We start from the raw sequence: 23,807 nt of genomic DNA, 5'->3' as shown, positions 1-23,807 counted from the left end.
CACATATATATAGATAGATAGATAGATAGATAGATATATACATACATACATATATATAATACTTGAACAACCTAAAGTTTCCCGGGAAAACTCTGAATGGATTGACATTCGATAAACTCTTTCTTCTCTCTCCAAGTCTCCCTAATTCTTTCCCTTTGTAGCCACTCTACTCCCTGCTCTCCACTTTCTCTCTCTCGAATGTTGTAGAAAACATCCGTGAGAAAACCGTAGGCATTCTTATAGGACTTTTACCTAGAACCGATTTAAGCTAGTTCCTCAGCAGAAAAACTGAATCAATGACAAACTAGAGCAAATATGCCAAGAAAAGGGTGTTAGGTTCCTAAACCTTTGGAACAGATATGTAGAGAATAATATATATATATATATATATATATATATATATATATATCTTATATATATATATATAATATATATATATATATATATATATATAATATATATATATATATGTATATATATATATATATATATATATATATATATATATATATATATATATGTATAATATATATATATATATATATATATATATATATATATATATATATATATATATATATATATATATATATATATAATATATATAGAAGAGATGGAACTCACTTGAATTTGGAAAGAGCAAAATTACTGGGAAACCTTCTTAACGAAAATCTCTCGCAACACCCTAGTGAACTGAACATTCAAGGGAAGAAGTCGGAAAGCTCCCAGAATTTGGTTAGTAATAGTACTGCAGGAAACAGTGAAAATAAGAGAAATGAATAAAGCCGCCGAGGACAAAAGAGAAGATAGAAAAGTCCCTCAGAGTGGCACAGTTTAATGCACAACCTATTCGGAACAAAGTAGACCTCTTCAAATCATTGATAGCAAGTGAATAATTAGACATAATAGGTATCACAGAAACAAGGATACAAGAAGCAACAAGAGACTTCGTAGAAGAGTACCAAATAGCAGGATATAAATTGTTAAAGAAAGATAGACCTATTAAAAAAGGTTGAGGAGTTATGCTATACGCCAAGAACCACTCAGTCCAATAGAGTGTAAAATTACAACCAAGCAAGAAGTAATTGGCATCAATATAAGCAGTGTAGGGAAGAAGCTAACTCTAATTCTAGTGTACAGACCTCCCACCAACTACAAATGTCCGACGAAGACTGTAAGTATTAATAGGGCAAGAAATAAACAACAAACTTTGCATTACAATGGGAGATGTCAATCCAGCAGTAAACCGGGACACTATGACCTCCACATCAAACTAAGAAGAAAAGAGACTTCTAGAATTTGTCAAAAATGAATTCCTCCACCAATGGGTAGACAAACCTACCAGAGGAAACAACATACTAGACATTGTCCTATAAACAGAAGATAAGCTAGTGTCTGACTTTTCAGTAAGTGCAAATCTAGGCAAAAGTGGCCACAAAATTATTACATTTCACATTAATACGCAACACAAAAAAGAGAAGAAGACGATAAAGAGATTAGACTACCATTGAAGAGACTTAAGAAAACTAAAGAAGTATGTTAGAAATCTAGAGTACAAACAAAACACAGACATAGACGATTACTGGAAAGCCTTTCTAGAAAAATACTCAGAATAACGCTCTGGGTGTATTTCAAGCAAATACTAACAAATGGCAACCCCTCGGCCAAGTGGTTCAACAGAGAAATTAAAAATAAAATAAGAGAAAGAGACAGATTGCACAAAGCAATGAATCCACACCCAACACCTGAAGAAGCATGCAGGCATAAAGAACTCTGTAGAATGGTGGATAAATTAGTAAGAAATGCAAAGATAAATGAGGATGAGAGAGTAGTATCAGTTTATAAGGAAAACCCAAAAAGAATTCTTTGCTCATGTAAATAGTAGAAAGCCAATAAAAAATAGCATAGGTCCCCTAAGAAGCAATGGGGGAAACCTAATGAACACAGACCTGGAAAAGGCAGAATTAATGAATAAATTTGTTACAAGTGTTTTCACAAATATGGAGGGGCAGAACCACTGGACAAAATAATATTTACAGAAGAGGACATTAAAAACAAAATAGAAAAACTAAACAAGTTCAAATCTCCTGGCCCGGATGGGATTCATCCAAGAGAAATCATAGAGTTGAAAGAGGAGATAGTCCCTCACCTACTCGTATATAAACTCTAAAAAAAAAAAGTGCAGAACAAAGGTACCAAAAGGATGAAAACAAGGTAATGTGCCCCCAGTTTACAAAAAAGGACCAAGAGAAGAGCCGGGAAATTCTAGACCAATCTGCCTAACGTTGGTCGTATGTAAGATTTTTGAGTCCATAATTGCAGATCAAACTGTGGCTCACATTGATAGAAACAACACGTTGTTAAACACCCAACACGGTTTCAGACAAAATAGATCCTTCCTATCAAACTACTTGGAGTTTTTTCATAATATGCTTGTTATTTACGACAGTAGTAGAGCAATAGATATACTCTACTTAGATTTCCAAAAGGCCTTTGACAAAGTTCCACACAATAAACTAATTACAAAAGTTAGAGCTTTAGGAATTGCAGGAGAACCAGCAGACTGGATCGAAGAATGGCTAACTAACAGAAAACAGAGTCGTAATAAGCGGTGACGAATCAGATTAGGCAGATGTGGCAAGCGGAGTTCCTCAGGGTTCTGTCCTTGGCCCTCTCTTGTTTTTTTTTATTTTTGTTAATGACATTGATGTAGGATTAACTAGCAGGATAGCAAAATTTGCAGACGACGCCAAACTAGATGTAAATGCATCAGACCCAGAGACAGTAGAAAGTTTAAGAAATGATCTAAATAAAATAGGAGAGTGGTCAAAAAGATGGCAAATATCTTTTAATGTGGATAAATGTAGTGTTACAAATAGGAACAAACAACCCTCATGCCAACTACATGCTGCTTGGGGATGACATAAATAGGGTGTAGAACAACGAAGAAGGCACAGAAACTAGTGGGATACATAAAGAGGCAGTTCAAATATAGAAACAAGGAAACAGTGATGCAGTTCTACACATCAATAGTTAGACCTCATCTAAATATGTAGTACAGTTTTGGTTACCAACACTATGAAAGAACATAAATAGATTAGAAGGGGTACAAGCAAAAGCCACAAATAGGTTACCAAAGACGACTAGAGAGCCTGACTTGTATGGCCTAGAAACACGACGATTGCGAGGACGACTTTAAAGAAACATTCAAAATACTGAAATACATAACAAAAGTAGACAGTAACCTATTTACGTTAAACAAAAACCAGATAAGAAATAATGGATGGAAACTAGAACTGAAGAGATACAACACACCCCATTGTGGGAACTTCTTTACATACAAGATATTTGATACATGGAATAAACTTCCACCGAGAAGAAAGCTAGACAAAATCATTAGGATACTGTGAATGAACATTAAAAAGTGCTCCTAGAGATAAGTGAGCACACGTTGTCTCCTCAGATGGACTAAAAAGTCTTTGAGATATCCTAATCCTTGTAACTCCTTCTCTCTCTCTCTCTCTCTCTCTCTCTCTCTCATGCTTCCCTATCACCCCCTCTACTCTCCCTTTCCTGTTAAGATAGTTGCATCAGTTACATTGCCCAGCATTTTTGACATCCTATATTTACTCCTACTTACCCCCAATTCCTATTGGGCTGAAATTAGAATTGAAGGGAGCATCGGATGTGAAAAATATTCATCTCAGTGACCTCGAAAACAATGGATTAGACACTGATATCTGTCATTTTTTACATTTTATTGTTCACCCCACCTTCCTATCATAGCTGAACTTGGACTTAAAGGGCATCAGGAGTGGCACCATTCATCTCAGCGATTTCGAAAACTATGGATTTGAAACTAATATGAGTAATTTTCAGTTATTTTACATGTCACCCCTTCCTGTACTTAACCCCTTTGCTGCCAGGGATGCCTTACACTCACCGGATCCTTTTCCAGATACTAATTCAAATATATATCGAAATGAGGTATGATAAACCCATACAGTTTATTTAGTTACTAAGTCTACAGGCAGAACCATCCGCTTTCAGGAAACCTATTCACACTCACCATCCCCATTGGGTGTCCTTTGTTGCTAGTGATGTTTCACCCATACAATCAATTCTAAGTTTTGTTGAAATTACGTACATATATATATATAGTATATATATATATATTATATAATTAATAATTAATTAATATAATATAGAGTACTTATATATATATGTGTGTGTGTGTGTGTGTGTGTATAAATATAAAAAAGGCATGCTAACAGCAATATTTCCTCATGAATTTGAACCGATCGCTACCAAAGAAGCGGACGATATTGTCTTAATCAGAACTTGAATCTCTGGTAAAAAAATTTTGATTTTCGTGTTTACAAAAGAAGGGAAATAATACGAATTGACCAAGTGTGTAGAACATTATTTGAATCGCGTTTATTTTGCTTTAAATTCAGTGGTCATAAACCAAGTCTTTCAGTCACAAAAAAATAGTTACAAATCTTAATTATTTTCCTCTTGAATGTATGACTTTTATATTAAAAACAAGATAACTTATCTTCACTGACAGGACTTCGAGACAAAACACAGCCAGACTGATTGCATATCCAGCAAACAATGTCACAAATATTCCCTGCAAAAATGAAAAATAAAAACTATAAACTTTAAACATGTAACCCATTAAGTCATATTTCTTAAATAACCTGATATTGGTGTCAGAATATATGTCAATATTTGTTTTGTATTCAATACGCTTTTCAGTTCAGTGTTGTTACTAACCCCCAGCTCAGGCACAGTAAGTGAAGACTTTACTGTGAACTTTGTCGGTGGATTATTACAGCCTTGGGCAAGAGGCACTGCTTTCTCAAGCCAGTGGTTGTATAAACCTCCCTCACAATAAAAGGACGGAGCTGAAAAAATGAATTAGATTTAGTTTGGTTCCAGCAGATATATATTCTTTGGCAGTCAGACTACGTCTATTTCTGCTTATTTGTTATTTGGTTCGTCTAACTGTCTAAATGCCTTTTGGTAATCTGCTGTTAGGTTGTGCGTTTGCATGCCTACGGACTAGACCAAAAGAAGGGCATGATATTGCATAAAACAATCATGCATGCTCTCTGCATGCATGATTGTTTTGTCAATGAAAATGCGACAAACAAAACAACCCCATTACAACATTAACATTCTCTTATATGTTTTCCGTTATTCTCATCTAAAGTTCGGCATCTTAAGTAGAATGTGCAGAACATTTACATCAGACATTAACAAGAAGTTGTAAATTATTTCAGTTCCACAATTAGGGGTGCTTCTCTATATATATATATATATATATATATATATATATATATATATATATATATATATATATATATATATATATATATAATATATATATATATATATATATATATATATATATATATATATATATATATAGCCAATAGCCACAATTAAAGAATGACAATAACAGCTAAAAGTTTCAAAATTTTCTAAACCAAAATGATTTTGTGATTAAGATGTACTTTAAAATTGTAATATGAGAGAGAGAAACTCTTACCCTTCATTGATGCTCTGAAGTAGGGGACTGTTTTTCTGAACCAATGCGAAAGTAAAAGGAAGGTACTTTTCCCTGGACGAATAGAATCTACACTTTCCTGTTACGGAGAAAAATATATTCAGTGAGAATTAATGTTGGTGGCTACAAGAAGAAAAGATATTGATTTTAAGATGTCATATCGTAATTTTATAAATTTACAAAGTTTGCAGAGATCAGTGATCTAACAGCTACTCTGATTATTATTTCAAAACATTCTCCAGTGCGAATCACGTGCTGTATCCTGATTCAAAATAGCTTCATAATGATATAAGTCCCTTCCCAATAAGTGAAACTAATGTGAAATTCAACTCTCTCTCTCTCTCTCTCTCTCTTCTCTCTCTCTCTCTCTCTCTCTCTCTTTCTGTATATATATATATATATATATATATATATATATATATATATATATATATATATATATATATATATATATATATATATATATATATATATATATATTTATTTAGAGAGAGAGAGAGAAAGAGAGAGAGAGAGAGAGAGAGAGAGAGAGATAGCACTACCCTGAAAAGAAAGACGTTCAGTTCAGTTATTCATGCAAACTTTAGGTTACCTTTTTGCTAGTAGCATAAATTTGGTCTAGCAGAGTAAATGTTCAGCAATTTTTTGCATGCAATATGTTTTTCCATTCATTACACATAAGTCTATAATATCCATGAAGAGATATGGGATTAGTATCTGTTGCATTTGAAAACATCCGTTGGAATGAGGATGTAATAAAATAACTCACATACACTTAAATCTTATTGTTTTACCTTTAACCGATGTTATCAAGAACTTCCTTTAACGAACCTTTATCGGTGAAGGGTTCAGTGAGAAAGATCTTATTAGCAATATACGGGACGACGGACACATGAGTACCTTTTCCAACCAGATTTTCTACGGCAGGCATAAATTCAGATAACGTGACTCTGACGTAAGTGATTTTTCCTACCTCTTCTGATTTGGCAACTTCAAAGAGAATGCCTGACTCCGAACTCTGTGAAAGAGAGAGAGAGAGAGAGAGAGAGAGAGAGAGAGAGAGAGAGAGATAAACTTACAAAAACAAACATTTTAACTTTCAATTAATTATTACATTATATATATATATATATATATATATATATATATATATATATATAAATACATATATATATATATACACATATATATTATATATATATATATATATATATATATATATATATATATATACATAAAGGTTTTTGCCACGAAGGTGAAAATTGAAAAACGAGATAGCCAAGCACTTTCGGTCTAGTACGACCCTTTACTCAGGCACAACTGATCTTACAGAGGAAAAACATAGTCAAAGTATGCTTAATATCCAAACTGACATTACAAGATTAGCAATAAGGTCGATTTCACTCTACAGAAACGAGGAAACGCCTGAGGGCAAGATAAGCGAATTTTTAGTCAGCCACACCTTGGATGATACACACGTGGTCAACAGATGATTCATCCAGAAAACAATACATTTTGAAAAAACAAAGAGGCATATACAACGATGACATCTTAGTAGTCTTACCTGTTGGTATCGGTGTAAATGATTTATTGTCTAAATTGAATAATTTAGTGCCATCCATAAAATTCACTGTTGAAATCGAATAGAACAATGTCATCCCTTTCCTAGATGTACTAATACATAGAGAATCTTTCCAATGTAAATTCATTATTTAATATTAAGAAATAGAATACATAAAAAAATATAGGAAACGATCTCTGCTACCCACCTCATATAATTGATTTATGTTATCAAAAAGCTCACAAAAAGTTTTATAGTGTTGCTAGTAATGAAAAAGAAATGCTTAAAAATATACTTAGCTTGCCTTACTTTCGTGGATTTGAAACCATAAAATCAATATTTAAATCGATTAATGTTAATGTATTGTTCTCTTATAACAATACCATTAAAGATATGCTAATTAAGAATAGTCCCGTAACAAATAACAACATCATTTACAAAATTCCATGTTAGGATTGCCCTTCATTTTACGTTGGTTAGTCAAGTAAAAATTTATGTGACGTATTAAGCAGCATATGTATTCAGTTAGAACAGCCCAGACTTCAAATGCACTGTTTAATCCATCTGAGTGAAAAATCTCATTGCATTAATTGAGGTGATACCTCGGTAATTGCTAGATCTAATGATTATGTTTCAAGAAATTTACTGGAATCAGCAATTATACAAATCACTAATAAAAACAACCTAAATCTTAGTCCGGGATTGTACCATTTGGAACCGTATATTTGTAAAATGTTTATGAAGGACCTTAAAATAAATGAACTACTAATAAATTAGTCCCACATGTATATAGTTATTATTTCTCTCTCTCTCTCTCTCTCTCTCTCTCTCTCTCTCTCTCTCTCTCTCTCTCTCTCTCTCTCTCGATATATTTATATTCTTTTTTTCGTCTTTTCATTAATTTTTTTGGGAACATTTTTGCAAGTTTCATGATAATACGTTGTATATGCCTCCTTGTTTTTTCAAAATGTATTGTTTTCTGGATGAATCATCTGTTGACAACGTGTGTATCCTCCAAGGTGTGGCTGCCTAAAAATTCGCTTATCCTGCCCTCAGGCGTTTCTTCGTTTCTGTAGAGTGAAATCGACCTTATTGCTAATCTTGTAATGTCAGTTTGGATATTAAGCCTACTTTGACTATGTTTTTCCTCTGTAAGATCAGTTGTGCCTGAGTGACGGGTCGTACTAGACCGAAAGTGCTTGGCTATCTCACTTTTCATTTTTTCCCTTTGTGGCAAAAACCTTTATTTATACATAGCATCACGTTTTATATACTTCGTGATCAAGTTATTCATATATATATATATATATATATATATATATATATATATATATATATATATATATATATATATAAATTCTTGTGATAAAACAGGATATGCCTCAAGTATAAAACAGGTTCATTAAAACACATGGTAAGGTCGGGAGTCAGTCCATTGCAATATATATATATATATATATATATATATATATATATATATATATATATATATATATATATATATATATATATATATATATATATATATATATAGGAGCACAGACATAAGAGGTTCAGGAGGTCCATTGATACTAAATATGAAGGCCAAGATATATTATAAAAACGTTTCGCACATCAACTTTGTGCATCTTCAGTCTGTAAAAAGAGAAATGCAATATATTAAAAACTAAAAAAACAGGATTCACAATAGTATTCATTAAAATGCAATAAAATATAAATAGTTAAAAAGAGAAGAAGAACCACTGAGGTACCAACCGACTAGAATGGAAGGAAAGCAAGGAATGATTTTTGAGAGAGCCAGGTCCAAGACGTTGACTATGCCAGATGTAGAGGTGAAGCCGAGGTGTTGTTATTCAATGGGGGAACCAGCCTTTTAATAATTAAAGATTCCAAGGTAGTTAGGTGGTCCGGGTCTTTAGTATAACCTATTATCGAGAAGTGCTGTTTTGATACATTTATTTTGCATTTGGTGGCATGATTCCTGATACTAGAAAATTCAGGATTACTAATTCTTTGACCTGTTCTATAGCTGAAACCCATATGGCTACAATATCTCATCTGCAGTAATCTTCGAGTCGATCCCACGTAAGTTGCAGGGCATCCTGCGCATTTGAATTTGTATACAACGTTGGATCTCATGAAGTCCTGCAGACGATCTTTGAAATTAAAAAGCGAGCCAATTTTGCAAGGATTGTTTGAGATGAGTTTAATTTTGAGATAAGGAATTTCTTGTTCTATTATTGTGAGAGTCTAAGAGAAAACTTCGAGTCTGTTATATATGGAATCGATGCATACATCAGTTTCTTTGGGACATCCATTAGCGGAGGAGGCGGTTGGATTATAGTTAACCTACTAATTTGTTAATTATGTTATATACAATGTCTTTGGGATAGGAGTTTTTTTTAAAAAAAATTAGTTATTTAAAAATTCCATTTCGTTATGAAAAATTTGCCAGTTGGATGAATATTTCAAAGCTCTATAGACCAGTGTGTACCATTGAACGAAGCCATAGATATTATTTTAAATAAGATTTTTATTAGCGATGACACTGTATTTCATGGTTTTAGCAAACCCCTTTTTAAACAATTTCTTGAACTTGCTGTGCAAGATTCCATGTTTATTTTTAATCAACGACTCTATTCGCAGGTCGATGGAGTTGCTATGGGGTCGCCACTTTGGCCAATATTTGCGAACTTTTTTATGTCATATTTGGAAACAGAATTTTTAGACAATTGTCCTATTCCTTGTAAACCAATGTATTAACAGAAGATATGTTGACGACACATTTGCCTTTTCAGATACCAGTGGCAAATAGCAAAATTTTTGGACCACATTAACGTACAACATCCCAACATTAAATTCACAATGGAGATAGAAAATGAAAACAAATTACCATTTCTGGACATTCTTGTCACTAGAGTCAATACAGAATTCACGACTGCAGTATATCGAAAAAAGGCGTTCACGGGATTAGCCAATAACTTCTATAGTTCTTGTCAGAAAACCTTTAAAACTAATACCATATACACACTGGTCGATAGAGCTTTGAAATATTCATCCAACTGGCAAATTTTTCATAACGAAATGGAATTTTTAATTTTAACTTTTTTAAAAACTTTTTTTAAAAAAAACTCCTATCCCAAAGACAGTTTGTATATAACATAATTGAACAAATTTAGTAGGTAACTAATATCCAAACCGCCTCCTCCGCTAATGGATGTCCCAAAGAAAGAAAAAACTGATGTATGCATCGAATTCCATATATAACAGACTCGAAGTTTTCTCTTAGACTCTCACAAATAATAGAACAAGAAATTTCTTATCTCAAAATTAAACTCATCTCAAACAATCCTTTCAAAATTGGCTCGCTTTTTAATTTCAAAGATCGTCTGCAGGACTCATGAGATCCAACGTTGTATACAAATTCAAATGCGCAGGATGCCCTGCAACTTACGTGGGATCGACTCGAAGATTACTGCAGATAAGATATTGTAGCCATATGGGTTTCCGCTATAGAACAGGTCAAAGAATTAGTAATCCTGAATTTTCTAGTATCAGGAATCATGCCACCAAATGCAAAATAAATGTATCAAAACAGGCACTTCTCGATAATAGGTTATACTAAAGACCCGGACCACCTAACTACCTTGGAATCTTTAATTATTAAAAGGCTGGTTTCCCCACCATTGAATAACAACACCTCGGCTTCACCTCTACATCTGGCATAGTCAACGTCTTGGACCTGGCTCTCTCAAAAATCATTCCTTGCTTTCCTTCCATTCTAGCGGTTGGTACCTCAGTGGTTCTTCTTCTCTTTTTAACTATTTATATTTTATTGCATTTTAATGAATACTATTGTGAATCCTGTTTTTTAGTTTTTAATATATGCATTTCTCTTTTTACAGACTGAAGATGCACAAAGTTGATGTGCGAAACGCTTTTATAATAAATCTTGGCCTTCATATTTAGTATCAATGGACCTCCTGAACCTCTATATATATATATATATATATATATATATATATATATATATATATATATATATATATATATATATATATATATATATATACAATATATATACATATATATATACATATATATATATTTATATATATTTATATATATATATATGTATGTATATATATATATATATATATATATATATATATATAGATATATATATATATATATATATATATATATATATATATTTATACAAAGCTGACGGTCGAACTATGCAGTATGTATGTTATTTGTGTATGTTTGTAATTTTGCTATAGTCGGGGCGCGCTACTACTGGACCGAATTAAACCAAAGTGCAAAGGAAAACCTACTGGACTCACGTGTCGTTGTATAGGAGTGCCGTTTTGATCCGGATATCCGGCCATGCTAACTTCTTTATTATTATTCGTGAGTAAAAAGAAAATTATTCTGATAGAATTTTTCTCGGGTATCCCAAATATGCTATTCCTTTTCTTCTACGAATGAAAAAATAACGATGTTATTATGGTTCAGCTAAAGTCAGACGATATTCTATGTAGATTTTGTGTGATGATTTTTAGCCAGGTCCCGCCTTTTTTCCCCTTGACGCTCCCTGTAACACTAATTTTTGAACATAATATATATTAAATTTGAATGATCATATTTGATGAGCTATTACCGCCATAAAATCACCATTGAGAATTAATATCAGTTCGAATGTGGTTTTACAATCCTCGTCAAGAAAAGTAAAAAGACCACATACCCTCTCATTAAAAGATTACTCGGGACGAAATTATCGCTTTTGTCAGTTTTCCTTTGAAGCCAATCGTATCTTAATCATATCTTGCCAATAAAATTCAAATCTTAAGTACAATTACCATGTGGTATTATCATTATCATATCTAGTTGCTTAATCCACAAAAAAACTTCGTATTTATTGGCACAGCTTTGGGAGATCAAGAACTGTTTCGTCGATGATACAAAAGAAATCCATCCCTGTCCGTGCATGCGTAGCCTATCAGGAGAATAAATGCTTCTGCCTCATCAAAAAATTAATTGCGACAAAAATGCCACATATTTTCAGCGTTCATTTTAAGCCAAACGTGTCTAATTATACCTTGCCAATAAAATACAAATTCTTAAGCATCATCATACCTAAGAACTTAATCCACTAAAAAGTCACTATATATCGACAATTTCTATTTTTGACCATTCAGACTTCGGCCTATACTTTCCCTCAGAAATGTCAAAGGAAACTGATGAGCATAAAACAATGGAAATAAAGGTGAAAAAAATATACCTGAATACATGGAAGAAAAAAAAAAAAACAAAAAAAAAACTGTCTAGAAACTCAATGTTTATACACCGAACATAGTCTCATACAGCACACCAGATGATGATTCAATATTCAATAAAGTCTCTTTACTACAATACTAAATACCTTTTTCCTTGGATCTTGTGTGCACCTTCCTTTCGGCTCTTCTCACTGATAATCACTTAAAGAGTCTGCCGCCTAATGAATTCCTTTTAACCTGATATCTCGTTATATTCCACTCTCATGGGTCCTGATGCTCGTCCGTACGAACACACTAAATCCTTCTGTAAGGTTCTGTTTGGATTCTTTCATGACATAACGATCAGGTGACACTTGTCACCTAGTCCACCCGGTGGGTCAATTTGCACCTAGCTCGCTCAATCCTCTTGCCACCGAACTGTTTTTTACAGTCTTCAGAAAGCAGCATCCACCCACCCAAAATCTTCGCTGATCCACAGGTTAACATATCGAAGCTTTTTCACAACACAAGGTCGCTTGTCGAACATTCCAGTCGCTTTACGATAAAGTCCGTTGGTCCCTACATTCAAATTCCTAATCACCTTTGTAGGGCCCGTAATACACACACACACACACATTATATATATATATATATATATATATATATATATATATATATATATATATTATATATAATGTGTGTGTGTGACTGGTAAAAATGTCCTGTTAAAACAGAATTCCATCTAATAAAAGGAGGCCCCAAAAAAACAAAAAACGCCAAAATATAGAAAAGAAAGTACTTTAGTCCAGAGACTTGTCTCTCTCTCTCTTCAGGTAGGTAAAGAAGGAGAAAAGTTACAGAAAAGGCATGATATATACCAAGAGATCCATTCACAGATAAGTAATTTTAGGTTACTCCCACTGATAATTCCTCTTTAATCCTCTTAAGCGTTGGTTGAAGGAAGATTTTATCGAAATGAGTAAATAAGAGTATCGACAAAAGTAGTTGTAATATCAAAGAAAATACAGGAGGGAAGGCTTCGATGGTCTCGACACCTGTTATGAAGAGAGGAACGTCATGTTGAAAGACATTACGATGAAAATGGAAGTGCTGGGTAGAAGGAGGAAGGGAAGACCAAGAAAGAGATGGCGTAATTATGTAGGAGAAGATATGTTATGGAAAGGTATTGATGAGAACGATGCACAGGACAGAAATCGATGTAGACGACTCATTCATAACGGCCATCGATATAAAAATCGGGTAAAGCTGGGAAGAAGAAGAAGAAGAAGAAGAAGTAAACCTATCAGAACTGGATTAAGAATAGAGAGATGTTTTGGAAATCTCGGTCTCATTAGGAAAAGAACATAGGTTAAGAACCACCCCATTTTATTTGCGACGTGTTTCGTTGTTTCTTCATAACATTTTCAAGCCTAAAAGAGACATTACAGTATTTTAATAGCTGGAAGATTATACAATCATTATTAGTTGACAAAGCTTAGTAAAAGTAACAGCAATATGATAAATGGTAAAATCTTTCAAATTAATTACAACAACATACTATAAAGCAATTGGTGGGAAATTATTGAATGGTTTATATTAAAAGCAAAGGATCATATGAATTGTCAAGATGAAGATCTGGCTACCTAAAAAATATCTCAATCGACTCGGAGATTCTCAATAATGATTCTTCTCTAAAAGTACCAAGAACATATGCTGTAGAATCGGTGATCTGGTTGGCTTGGGCAGCAAGCAACTAGTACGAGGAGAAAAGCCATAATTTCGGAAAATCTTGTTCGGGCGGACCACTTTGACTGGCCAATATAGGTGGCGCTACAGGCGTCAGGCTTGTAAAATATAGGGTGATGCCAGACAAAAGATCAGAAGCAGTTCATCCTTATGGTTTAACAACGCTTGAAAAGTATAGTGTTATTAAGGATTAACTTGGGGTTAATGTGGGGAAAGTTATACTTAATATATTTTTTAGCTCTCTTGTAACGTTGTTTATTAGAACAAAGGATCACATATATATATGGCAATTTAAAATATATAGTCACTTTATCAATCCTTGGTATATCTATTTTGCTATTTATACTAAGAGAAACTTTTTAAATTCTTTATATACTTCATTATATGATAGTATATTCTATATATATATATATATATATATATATATATATATATATATATAAATATATATATATATATATATATATATATATATATATATAACTATATATATATATATATATATATATATATATATATATATATATATATATGTGTGTGTGTGTGTGTGTGTGTTTATAGTATGTTGTTGTAATTAATTTTAAAGATTTTACCATTTATCTTATTGTTGTTACTTTTACTCAGCTTTGTCCAACCAAAATAATGATTGTATAACATCTTTTAGCTATTCAAAATACTGTAATGTCTCTTCTATGGTTAAGAAGTTTTGAGAAAAGATTATGGACCCAACCAGCTCAGTACGCCAGGGATAAGTCAATTTTTAAAAGATAAAAAAAATAAAAAATTGACAGACAACTGAAAAATGTTATAAAAGTACAACTCGCTAACTCTCCAATTGGTAAACAATTAAAGTTTTTGCAAGGTGAATATTTAAGAATAGAATTAAACATAAATACATAAATGTAACTAATTTGAAATCAAGTCAGTGTCTTTTTCTTTTAGGTCAATCTTGAACATTTTACTAATACAGGAGTCCAAATAATACATCCTAAGGCTAAGGTTGAAAATACAACATGAATTAAGCTGCATAATAGCTGATTCTAAAAGATTTCATGAAGCGAAGTCTTTCGATCTGGCAATCACTGAACTTTCAGTCCAACTTATCCTGTGACACTTTTAACTTAAATGAATGAGTATAGTATTGGATGTTTGCCCAGATTTGACAGAATACTTATGTTGTTTAATTCATACTTCTAAATCCTTGCTAAATTGGCTGATATAAAAAGAGGGGCAGCCCATACATGGAATTTTATATATTATGTTGTTATCCTCCCTAGGATTTTTCTTATTACCATTCCTTTTTGTGTTAGTTTAGGAAAAAGCAAGGCTGTCAATAACAGATTATTTTTAACACTAGTTTGATGTTTTCCATGTTGCTTTCACTATGAAACGTTTTGTGGGTTTTATTGTAACAAATATCCAGAACATGTGAAGAATAACATAAACCTGTCCCTATTTGTTTTATGTATTCGATTCCTTGATCAAAATACTGGGGACTGACAATGCGTAATGCTCATAAAAACATAGAAGAATTTAAAATTTATATTTTGACATTAAATTGATGGCCTGCATAGGTATGGACATAAATTATGTAGTTGGTTGGTTTCCTATAAATACTGAATTTGCATTGGAATGATGATTCTGTATGTATTAATACATCTAAGAAATGGAGGTAATAATAATGTCTTTCTATAATTCTGAAGTTAACTTAATGGATGGTACCTGATAAATCATTTACATCAATACCAGCAGGGAAAACAGCTAAAATATCGTCAACGTATTTATACCACTTTAAACGAGTATAAATGTTATCATGTCAACGTATTAATAACACTTTAAACGAGTATAAATGTTATCAGGTTAATATCGTTTTTCAAAGAATTCCATATACAAGTTTGAGAGGAGTGGGAAAAAAGGGTTGCCCATTGCTATACCAAATATTTGTTGGTAAAATTCACCATTGAATTCACAACCTAGTGAGTGAAATTATATGACTTACAGGTACGAGGCAATTCATGATGAAATAGTTCGTTACTAAGATGCCCTAAAATACAATCTATAGGGACTTTAGTAAACAGAGAACAAACATCAAAACTAACAAATCTATCAGTGGGGCAAAAAGTAATTTTTTTTAATTTATCAACTAAATCTAGAGAATTATATATGTAAGAATCGGAGATAGGTTCAAGTAACGGGGACAAATGCTTATTAATATATTTTGCATTAAAATACCAACTTGGTTTTAAAAGGTTAACCGATTGACAAAAGAGAGAGAGAGAGAGAGAGAGAGAGAGAGAGAGAGAAACAACAGTGGAAAGCATTACCTTCAGATATTGTTCATAAACGGTGTTAGACAGCCACATAATCTTGATCCTCGGATCATCCAAGACAATCCTCAAGGACTGATAAGGCTGGGAGATATATCGGACAGCTAACAGAGACATTAAGTTTCCACTGTAACTCTCTGCTGAGATCAGGACGGTCAGTAACCAGCCCCCAAAAATCATTCTCTCCCACCACGGGAACCATTTATCGTCTATATCTGGAAAAAGTTACAGTAATATCTTTAACATCGATGACTATTATTATGGTGAGTTGTCTAATTGAAAATGCATATATTAAGGTGGTTCAGCGGATGGAAGTTATTTGTTCATAATATGGTTTAAGATGAATTTGAAAAGCCTATTGTTCTATTGTGGAATGATCATTATGTGGGAGCATTTTTATCTGCGAATAGTATAATGAAGTGCTCTTTGTGAAAATGATTATTTTTCTTGTGTAATTAAACGCATGGAATAGTCTTTTTAAAAATTTCTGTTTGTTTGTTCACTATTAAACACCGTGGCATGAAAATAAATGCTGAATACTTTAATGGGATACATACTAGGCCTCTAACGCTCTAACCTTGCTGTACTAGGATCCGGTAATAATACCCAACACAGAGCTCTTTGGTAGAACTTCACCGAAAGCAATCTTTGCACAGATAGATGATACGATTACAGTCAAAGCCAACGAGGCAAATAATGATGCCCAAACTTCCTTATTGAATGCCATCACGAAGCTCCAAGGATCTACTTCAGTGTCTCCTCTTCTTGCTAAAATACGAAGGTAGTCATCGAATATGTACTCCGTGTATTGAACGACTTTGGCCCGTTCGTATGTTATTGCAAGGGACCAAGGGCTTTGAAATATTCATCCAACTGGCAAATTTTTCATAACGAAATGGAATTTTTAATAACTTTTTTTTAAAAAAAACTCCTATCCCAAAGACATTGTATATAACATAATTAACAAATTAGTAGGTAACTATATCCAACCGCCTCCTCCGCTAATGGATGTCCCAAAGAAAACTGATGTATGCATCGATTCCATATATAACAGACTCGAAGTTTTCTCTTAGACTCTCACAAATAATAGAACAAGAAATTTCTTATCTCAAAATTAAACTCATCTCAAACAATCCTTTCAAAATTGGCTCGCTTTTTAATTTCAAAGATCGTCTGCAGGACTTCATGAGATCCAAGCGTTGTATACAAATTCAAATGCGCAGGATGCCCTGCAACTTACGTGGGATCGACTCGAAGATTACTGCAGATAAGATATGTAGCCATATGGGTTTTCCGCTATAGAACAGGTCAAAGAATTAGTAATCCTGAATTTTCTAGTATCAGGAATCATGCCACCAAATGCAAAATAAATGTATCCAAAAACAGCACTTGTCCCAGAAAAAATCGAAATAGGTTATACTTCAAAGACCCGGACCACCTAACTACCTTGGAATCTTTAATTATTAAAAGGCTGGTTCCCCCATTGAATAACAACACCTCGGCTTCACCTCTACATCTGGCATAGTCAACGTCTTGGACCTGGCTCTCTCAAAATCATTCCTTGCTTTCCTTCCATTCTAGCGGTTGGTACCTCAGTGGTTCTTCTTCTCTTTTTAACTATTTGTAGATTTTATTGCATTTTGTTAATGTAATACTATTGTGAATCCTGTTTATTTTTAGTTTTTAATATATGCATTTATCTCTTTTTACAGACTGAAGATGCACAAAGTTGATGTGCTGAACGCTTTTATAATAAATCTTGGCCTTCATATTTAGTATCAAGGGACCCTCCTGGAACCTCCTATATATAATATATATATATATATATAGTTATATAATATATATATATATATATATATATATATATATATATATTATATTATACCAATATTTAATACATTTATATATAATATATATATATTTATATATATATATATATATATATATGTATTATATATATAATATTATATATGATATATATCTATATATATTAATAGTTATATATATATATATCATATATACCTATATATATATATACAATCCTATATAATATATATATATATATATATATAGTATGTATATATATATATATATATATTCAAATTATATAATATAATAATAATAATTAATGCTGATATCTATATAATATGGTAATAATTTTATTATATTTATACGAAACTGACGGTCCCGACTATGTAGTAGTATTTGGTGTGTTGTATGTTAACTATAGTCTGGCCGCTACTACTGGACCGAATTAAAACCAAAGTCGGACCACGTGTCGTTGTATAGGAGTGCCGTTTTGATCCGGATATCCGGCCATGCTAACTTCTTTATTATTATTCGTGAGTAAAAAGAAAATTATTCTGATAGAATTTTTCTCGGGTATCCCAAATATGCTATTCCTTTTCTTCTACGATGAAAAATAACGATGTTATTATGGTTCAGCTAAAGTCAGACGATATTCTATGTAGATTTTGTGTGATGATTTTTAGCCAGGTCCCGCCTTTTTTCCCCGACGCTCCCTGTAACACTAATTTTTTAACATAATATATATATTAAATTTGATCATAATTTATGAGAGCTATTACCGCCATAAAATCACCATTGAGAATTAATATCAGTTCGAATGTGGTTTACAATCCTCGTCAAGAAAAGTAAAAGACCACATACCCTCTCATTAAAAGATTACTCGGGACGAAATTATCGCTTTTGTCAGTTTTCCTTTGAAGCCAATCGTATCTTAATCATATCTTGCCAATAAAATTCAAATCTTAAGTACAATTACCATGTGGTATTATCATTATCATATCTAGTTGCTTAATCCACAAAAAAAACTTCGTATTTATTGGCACAGCTTTGGAGATCAAGAACTGTTTCGTCGATGATACAAAAGAAATCCATCCCTGTCCGTGCATGCGTAGCCTATCAGGAGAATAAATGCTTCTGCCTCATCAAAAAATTAATTGCGACAAAAATGCCACATATTTTCAGCGTTCATTTTAAGCCAAACGTGTCTTAATTATACCTTGCCAATAAAATACAAATTCTTAAGCATCATCATACCTAAGAACTTAATCCACTAAAAAGTCACTATATATCGACAATTTCTATTTTTGACCATTCAGACTTCGGCCTATACTTTCCCTCAGAAATGTCAAAGGAAACTGATGAGCATAAAACAATGGGAATAAAGGTGAAAAAAAATATACCTGAATACATGGAAGAAAAAAAAAACTGTCTAGAAACTCAATGTTTATACACCGAACATAGTCTCATACAGCACACCAGATGATGATTCAATATTCAATAAAAGTCTCTTTACTACAATACTAAATACCTTTTTCCTTGGATCTTGTGTGCACCTTCCTTTCGGCTCTTCTCACTGATAATCACTTAAAGAGTCTGCCGCCTAATGAATTCCTTTTAACCTGATATCTCATTATATTCCACTCTCATGGGTCCTGATGCTCGTCCGTACTAACACACTAAATCCTTCTGTAAGGTTCTGTTTGGATTCTTTCATGACATAAGCGATTCAGGTGACACTTCTCCCACCTATAGTCACCACCCGGTGGGTCAATTTTGCACCTAGCTCGCTCAATCCTCTTCCACCGAACTGTTTTACAGTCTTCAGAAAGCAGCATCCACCCACCCCCAAAATCTTCGCTGATCCACAGGTTAACATATCGAAGCTTTTTCACAACACAAGGTCGCTTGTCGAACATTCCAGTCGCTTTTCGATAAAGTCCGTTGGTCCTTACATTCAAAATCACCTTTGTAGGGCCCGTAATACACACACACACACACACATTATATATATATATATATATATATATATATATATATATATATATATATATATATATATAATGTGTGTGTGTGTGACTGGTAAAAATGTCCTGTTAAAACAGAATTCCATCTAATAAAAGGAGCCCAAAAAAACGCCAAAATATAGAAAGAAAGTACTTTAGTCCAGAGACTTGTCTCTCTCTCTTCAGGTAGGTAAAGAAGGAGAAAAGTTACAGAAAAGGCATGATATATACCAAGAGATCCATTCACAGATAAGTAATTTTAGGTTACTCCCACTGATAATTCCTCTTTAATCCTCTTAAGCGTTGGTTGAAGGAAGATTTTATCGAAATGAGTAAATAAGAGTATCGACAAAAGTAGTTGTAATATCAAAGAAAATACAGGAGGGAAGGCTTCGATGGTATCGACACCTGTTATGAAGAGAGGAACGTCATGTTGAAAGACATACGATGAAAATGGAAGTGCTGGGTAGAAGGAGGAAGGGAAGACCAAGAAAGAGATGGCGTAATTATGTAGGAGAAGATATGTTATGGAAAGGTATTGATGAGAACGATGCACAGGACAGAAATCGATGTAGACGACTCATTCATAACGGCCATCCGATATAAAAATGGGTTAAAGCTGGGAAGAAGAAGAAGAAGAAGAAGAAGTAAACCTATCAGAACTGGATTAAGAATAGAGAGATGTTTTGGAAATCTCGGTCTCATTAGGAAAAGAACATAGGTTAAGAACCACCCCATTTTATTTGCGACGTGTTTCGTTGTTTCTTCATAACATTTTCAAGCCTAAAAGAGACATTACAGTATTTTAATAGCTGGAAGATTATACAATCATTATTAGTTGACAAAGCTTAGTAAAAGTAACAGCAATACGATAAATGGTAAAATCTTTCAAATTAATTACAACAACATACTATAAAGCAATTGGTGGGAAATTATTGAATGGTTTATATTAAAAGCAAAGGATCATATGAATTGTCAAGATGAAGATCTGGCTACCTAAAAAATATCTCAATCGACTCGGAGATTCTCAATAATGATTCTTCTCTAAAAGTACCAAGAACATATGCTGTAGAATCGGTGATCTGGTTGGCTTGGCCAGCAAGCAACTAGTACGAGGAGAAAAGCCATAATTTCGGAAAATCTTGTTCGGGCGGACCACTTTGACTGGCCAATATAGGTGGCGCTACAGGCGTCAGGCTTGTAAATATAGGTGATGCCAGACAAAAGATCAGAAGCAGTTCATCCTTATGGTTTAACAACGCTTGAAAAGTATAGTTGTTATTAAGGATTAACTTGGGGTTAATGTGGGGAAAGTTATACTTAAATATATTTTTTAGCTCTCTTGTAACGTGTTTAGAACAAGGATCACATATATATATGGCAATTTAAAATATATAGTCACTTTATCAATCCTTGGTATATCTATTTTGCTATTTATACTAAGAGAAACTTTTAAATTCTTTATATACTATTTATTATATGATAGTATATTCTATATATATATATATATATATATATATATATATATATATATATATATGTATATATATATATATATATATATATATATCCTATATATATATATATATATATATATATATATATATATATTATATATATATATATATATGTGTGTGTGTGTGTGTGTGTGTGTTTATAGTATGTGTTGTAATTATTTTAAAGATTTTACCATTTATCTTATTGTTGTTACTTTTACTCAGCTTTGTCAACCAATAATGATTGTATAATCTTTTAGCTATTAAAATACTGTAATGTCTCTTCTATGGTTAAGAAGTTTTAGAAAAGATTAGGCCCAACAGCTCAGACGCAGGGATAAGTCAAGTTAAAAGATAAAAAAAATAAAAAATTGACAGACAACTGAAAAATGTTATAAAAGTACAACTCGCTAACTCTCCAATTGGTAAACAATTAAAGTTTTTGCAAGGTGAATATTTAAGAATAGAATTAAACATAAATACATAAATGTAACTAATTTGAAATCAAGTCAGTGTCTTTTTCTTTTAGGTCAATCTTGAACATTTTACTAATACAGGAGTCCAAATAATACATCCTAAGGCTAAGGTTGAAAATACAACATGAATTAAGCTGCATAATAGCTGATTCTAAAAGATTTCATGAAGCGAAGTCTTTCGATCTGGCAATCACTGAACTTTCAGTCCAACTTATCCTGTGACACTTTTAACTTAAATGAATGAGTATAGTATTGGATGTTTGCCCAGATTTGACAGAATACTTATGTTGTTTAATTCATACTTCTAAATCCTTGCTAAATTGGCTGATATAAAAAGAGGGGCAGCCATACATGGAATTTTATATATTATGTTGTTATCCTCCCACCTAGGATTTTTCTTATTACCATTCCTTTTTGTGTTAGTTAGGAAAAGCAAGGCTGTCAATAACAGATTATTTTTAACACTAGTTTGATGTTTTCCATGTTGCTTTCACTATGAAACGTTTTGTGGGTTTTATTGTAACAAATATCCAGAACATGTGAAGAATAACATAAACCTGTCCCTATTTGTTTTATGTATTCGATTCCTTGATCAAAATACTGGGGACTGACAATGCGTAATGCTCATAAAAACATAGAAGAAGAAAAATTTATATTTTGACATTAAATTGATGGCCTGCATAGGTATGGACATAAATTATGTAGTTGGTTGGTTTCCTATAAATACTGAATTTGCATTGGAATGATGATTCTGTATGTATTAATACATCTAAGAAATGGAGGTAATAATAATGTCTTTCTATAATTCTGAAGTTAACTTAATGGATGGTACCTGATAAATCATTTACATCAATACCAGCAGGGAAAACAGCTAAAATATCTTCAACGTATTTATACCACTTTAAACGAGTATAAATGTTATCATGTCAACGTATTAATACAACTTTAAAACGAGTATAATGTTATCAGGTTAATATCGTTTTTCAAAGAATTCCATATACAAGTTTGAGAGGAGTGGGAAAAAAAGGGTTGCCCATTTGCCTATACCAAATATTTGTTGGTAAAAAATTCACCCATTGAATTCAACCAACCTAGTGGGAGATGAAATTATATGACTTACAGTACGAGGCAATTCATGATGAAATAGTTCGTTACTAAGATGCCCTAAAATACAATCTATAGGGACTTTAGTAAACAGAGAACAAACATCAAAACTAACAAATCTATCAGTAGGGCAAAAAGTAATTTTTTAGAATTTATCAACTAAATCTAGAGAATTATATATGTAAGAATCGGAGATAGGTTCAAGTAACGGGGACAAATGCTTATTAATATATTTTGCATTAAAATACCAACTTGGTTTTAAAAGGTTAACCGATTGACAAAAGAGAGAGAGAGAGAGAGGAGAGAGAGAGAGAGAGAGAACAACAGTGGAAAGCATTACCTTCAGATATTGTTCATAAACGGTGTTAGATAGCCACATAATCTTGATCCTCGGATCATCCAAGACAATCCTCAAGGACTGATAAGGCTGGGAGATATATCGGACAGCTAAC

The 23,807-nt window shown here is 32.6% G+C and overlaps 1 protein-coding gene across 1 annotated transcript in view; it reads right to left on the bottom strand.

The window, feature by feature from the left end:
- The window catches only part of LOC135210400 (glutamate receptor ionotropic, NMDA 2B-like), a 44,437-nt gene that overhangs the window by 2,593 nt on the left and 18,037 nt on the right, over window positions 1–23,807 (bottom strand). The window contains exons 7-9 of the mRNA XM_064243304.1: window positions 23,696–23,807; window positions 5,558–5,654; window positions 4,780–4,910 (exon numbers count right to left, since the gene is read on the bottom strand). The exon at window positions 23,696–23,807 is cut by the window's right edge and continues 106 nt beyond it. Of these exons, the coding sequence (XP_064099374.1) occupies window positions 4,780–4,910; window positions 5,558–5,654; window positions 23,696–23,807 (340 nt within the window). The remainder of the gene's footprint in view (window positions 1–4,779; window positions 4,911–5,557; window positions 5,655–23,695) is intronic.

The sequence above is a fragment of the Macrobrachium nipponense genome, chromosome 39, assembly GCF_015104395.2.
Source record: "Macrobrachium nipponense isolate FS-2020 chromosome 39, ASM1510439v2, whole genome shotgun sequence".
Classification (NCBI taxonomy): domain Eukaryota; kingdom Metazoa; phylum Arthropoda; class Malacostraca; order Decapoda; family Palaemonidae; genus Macrobrachium; species Macrobrachium nipponense.
This window is presented reverse-complemented; position numbering and strand designations above follow the sequence as displayed.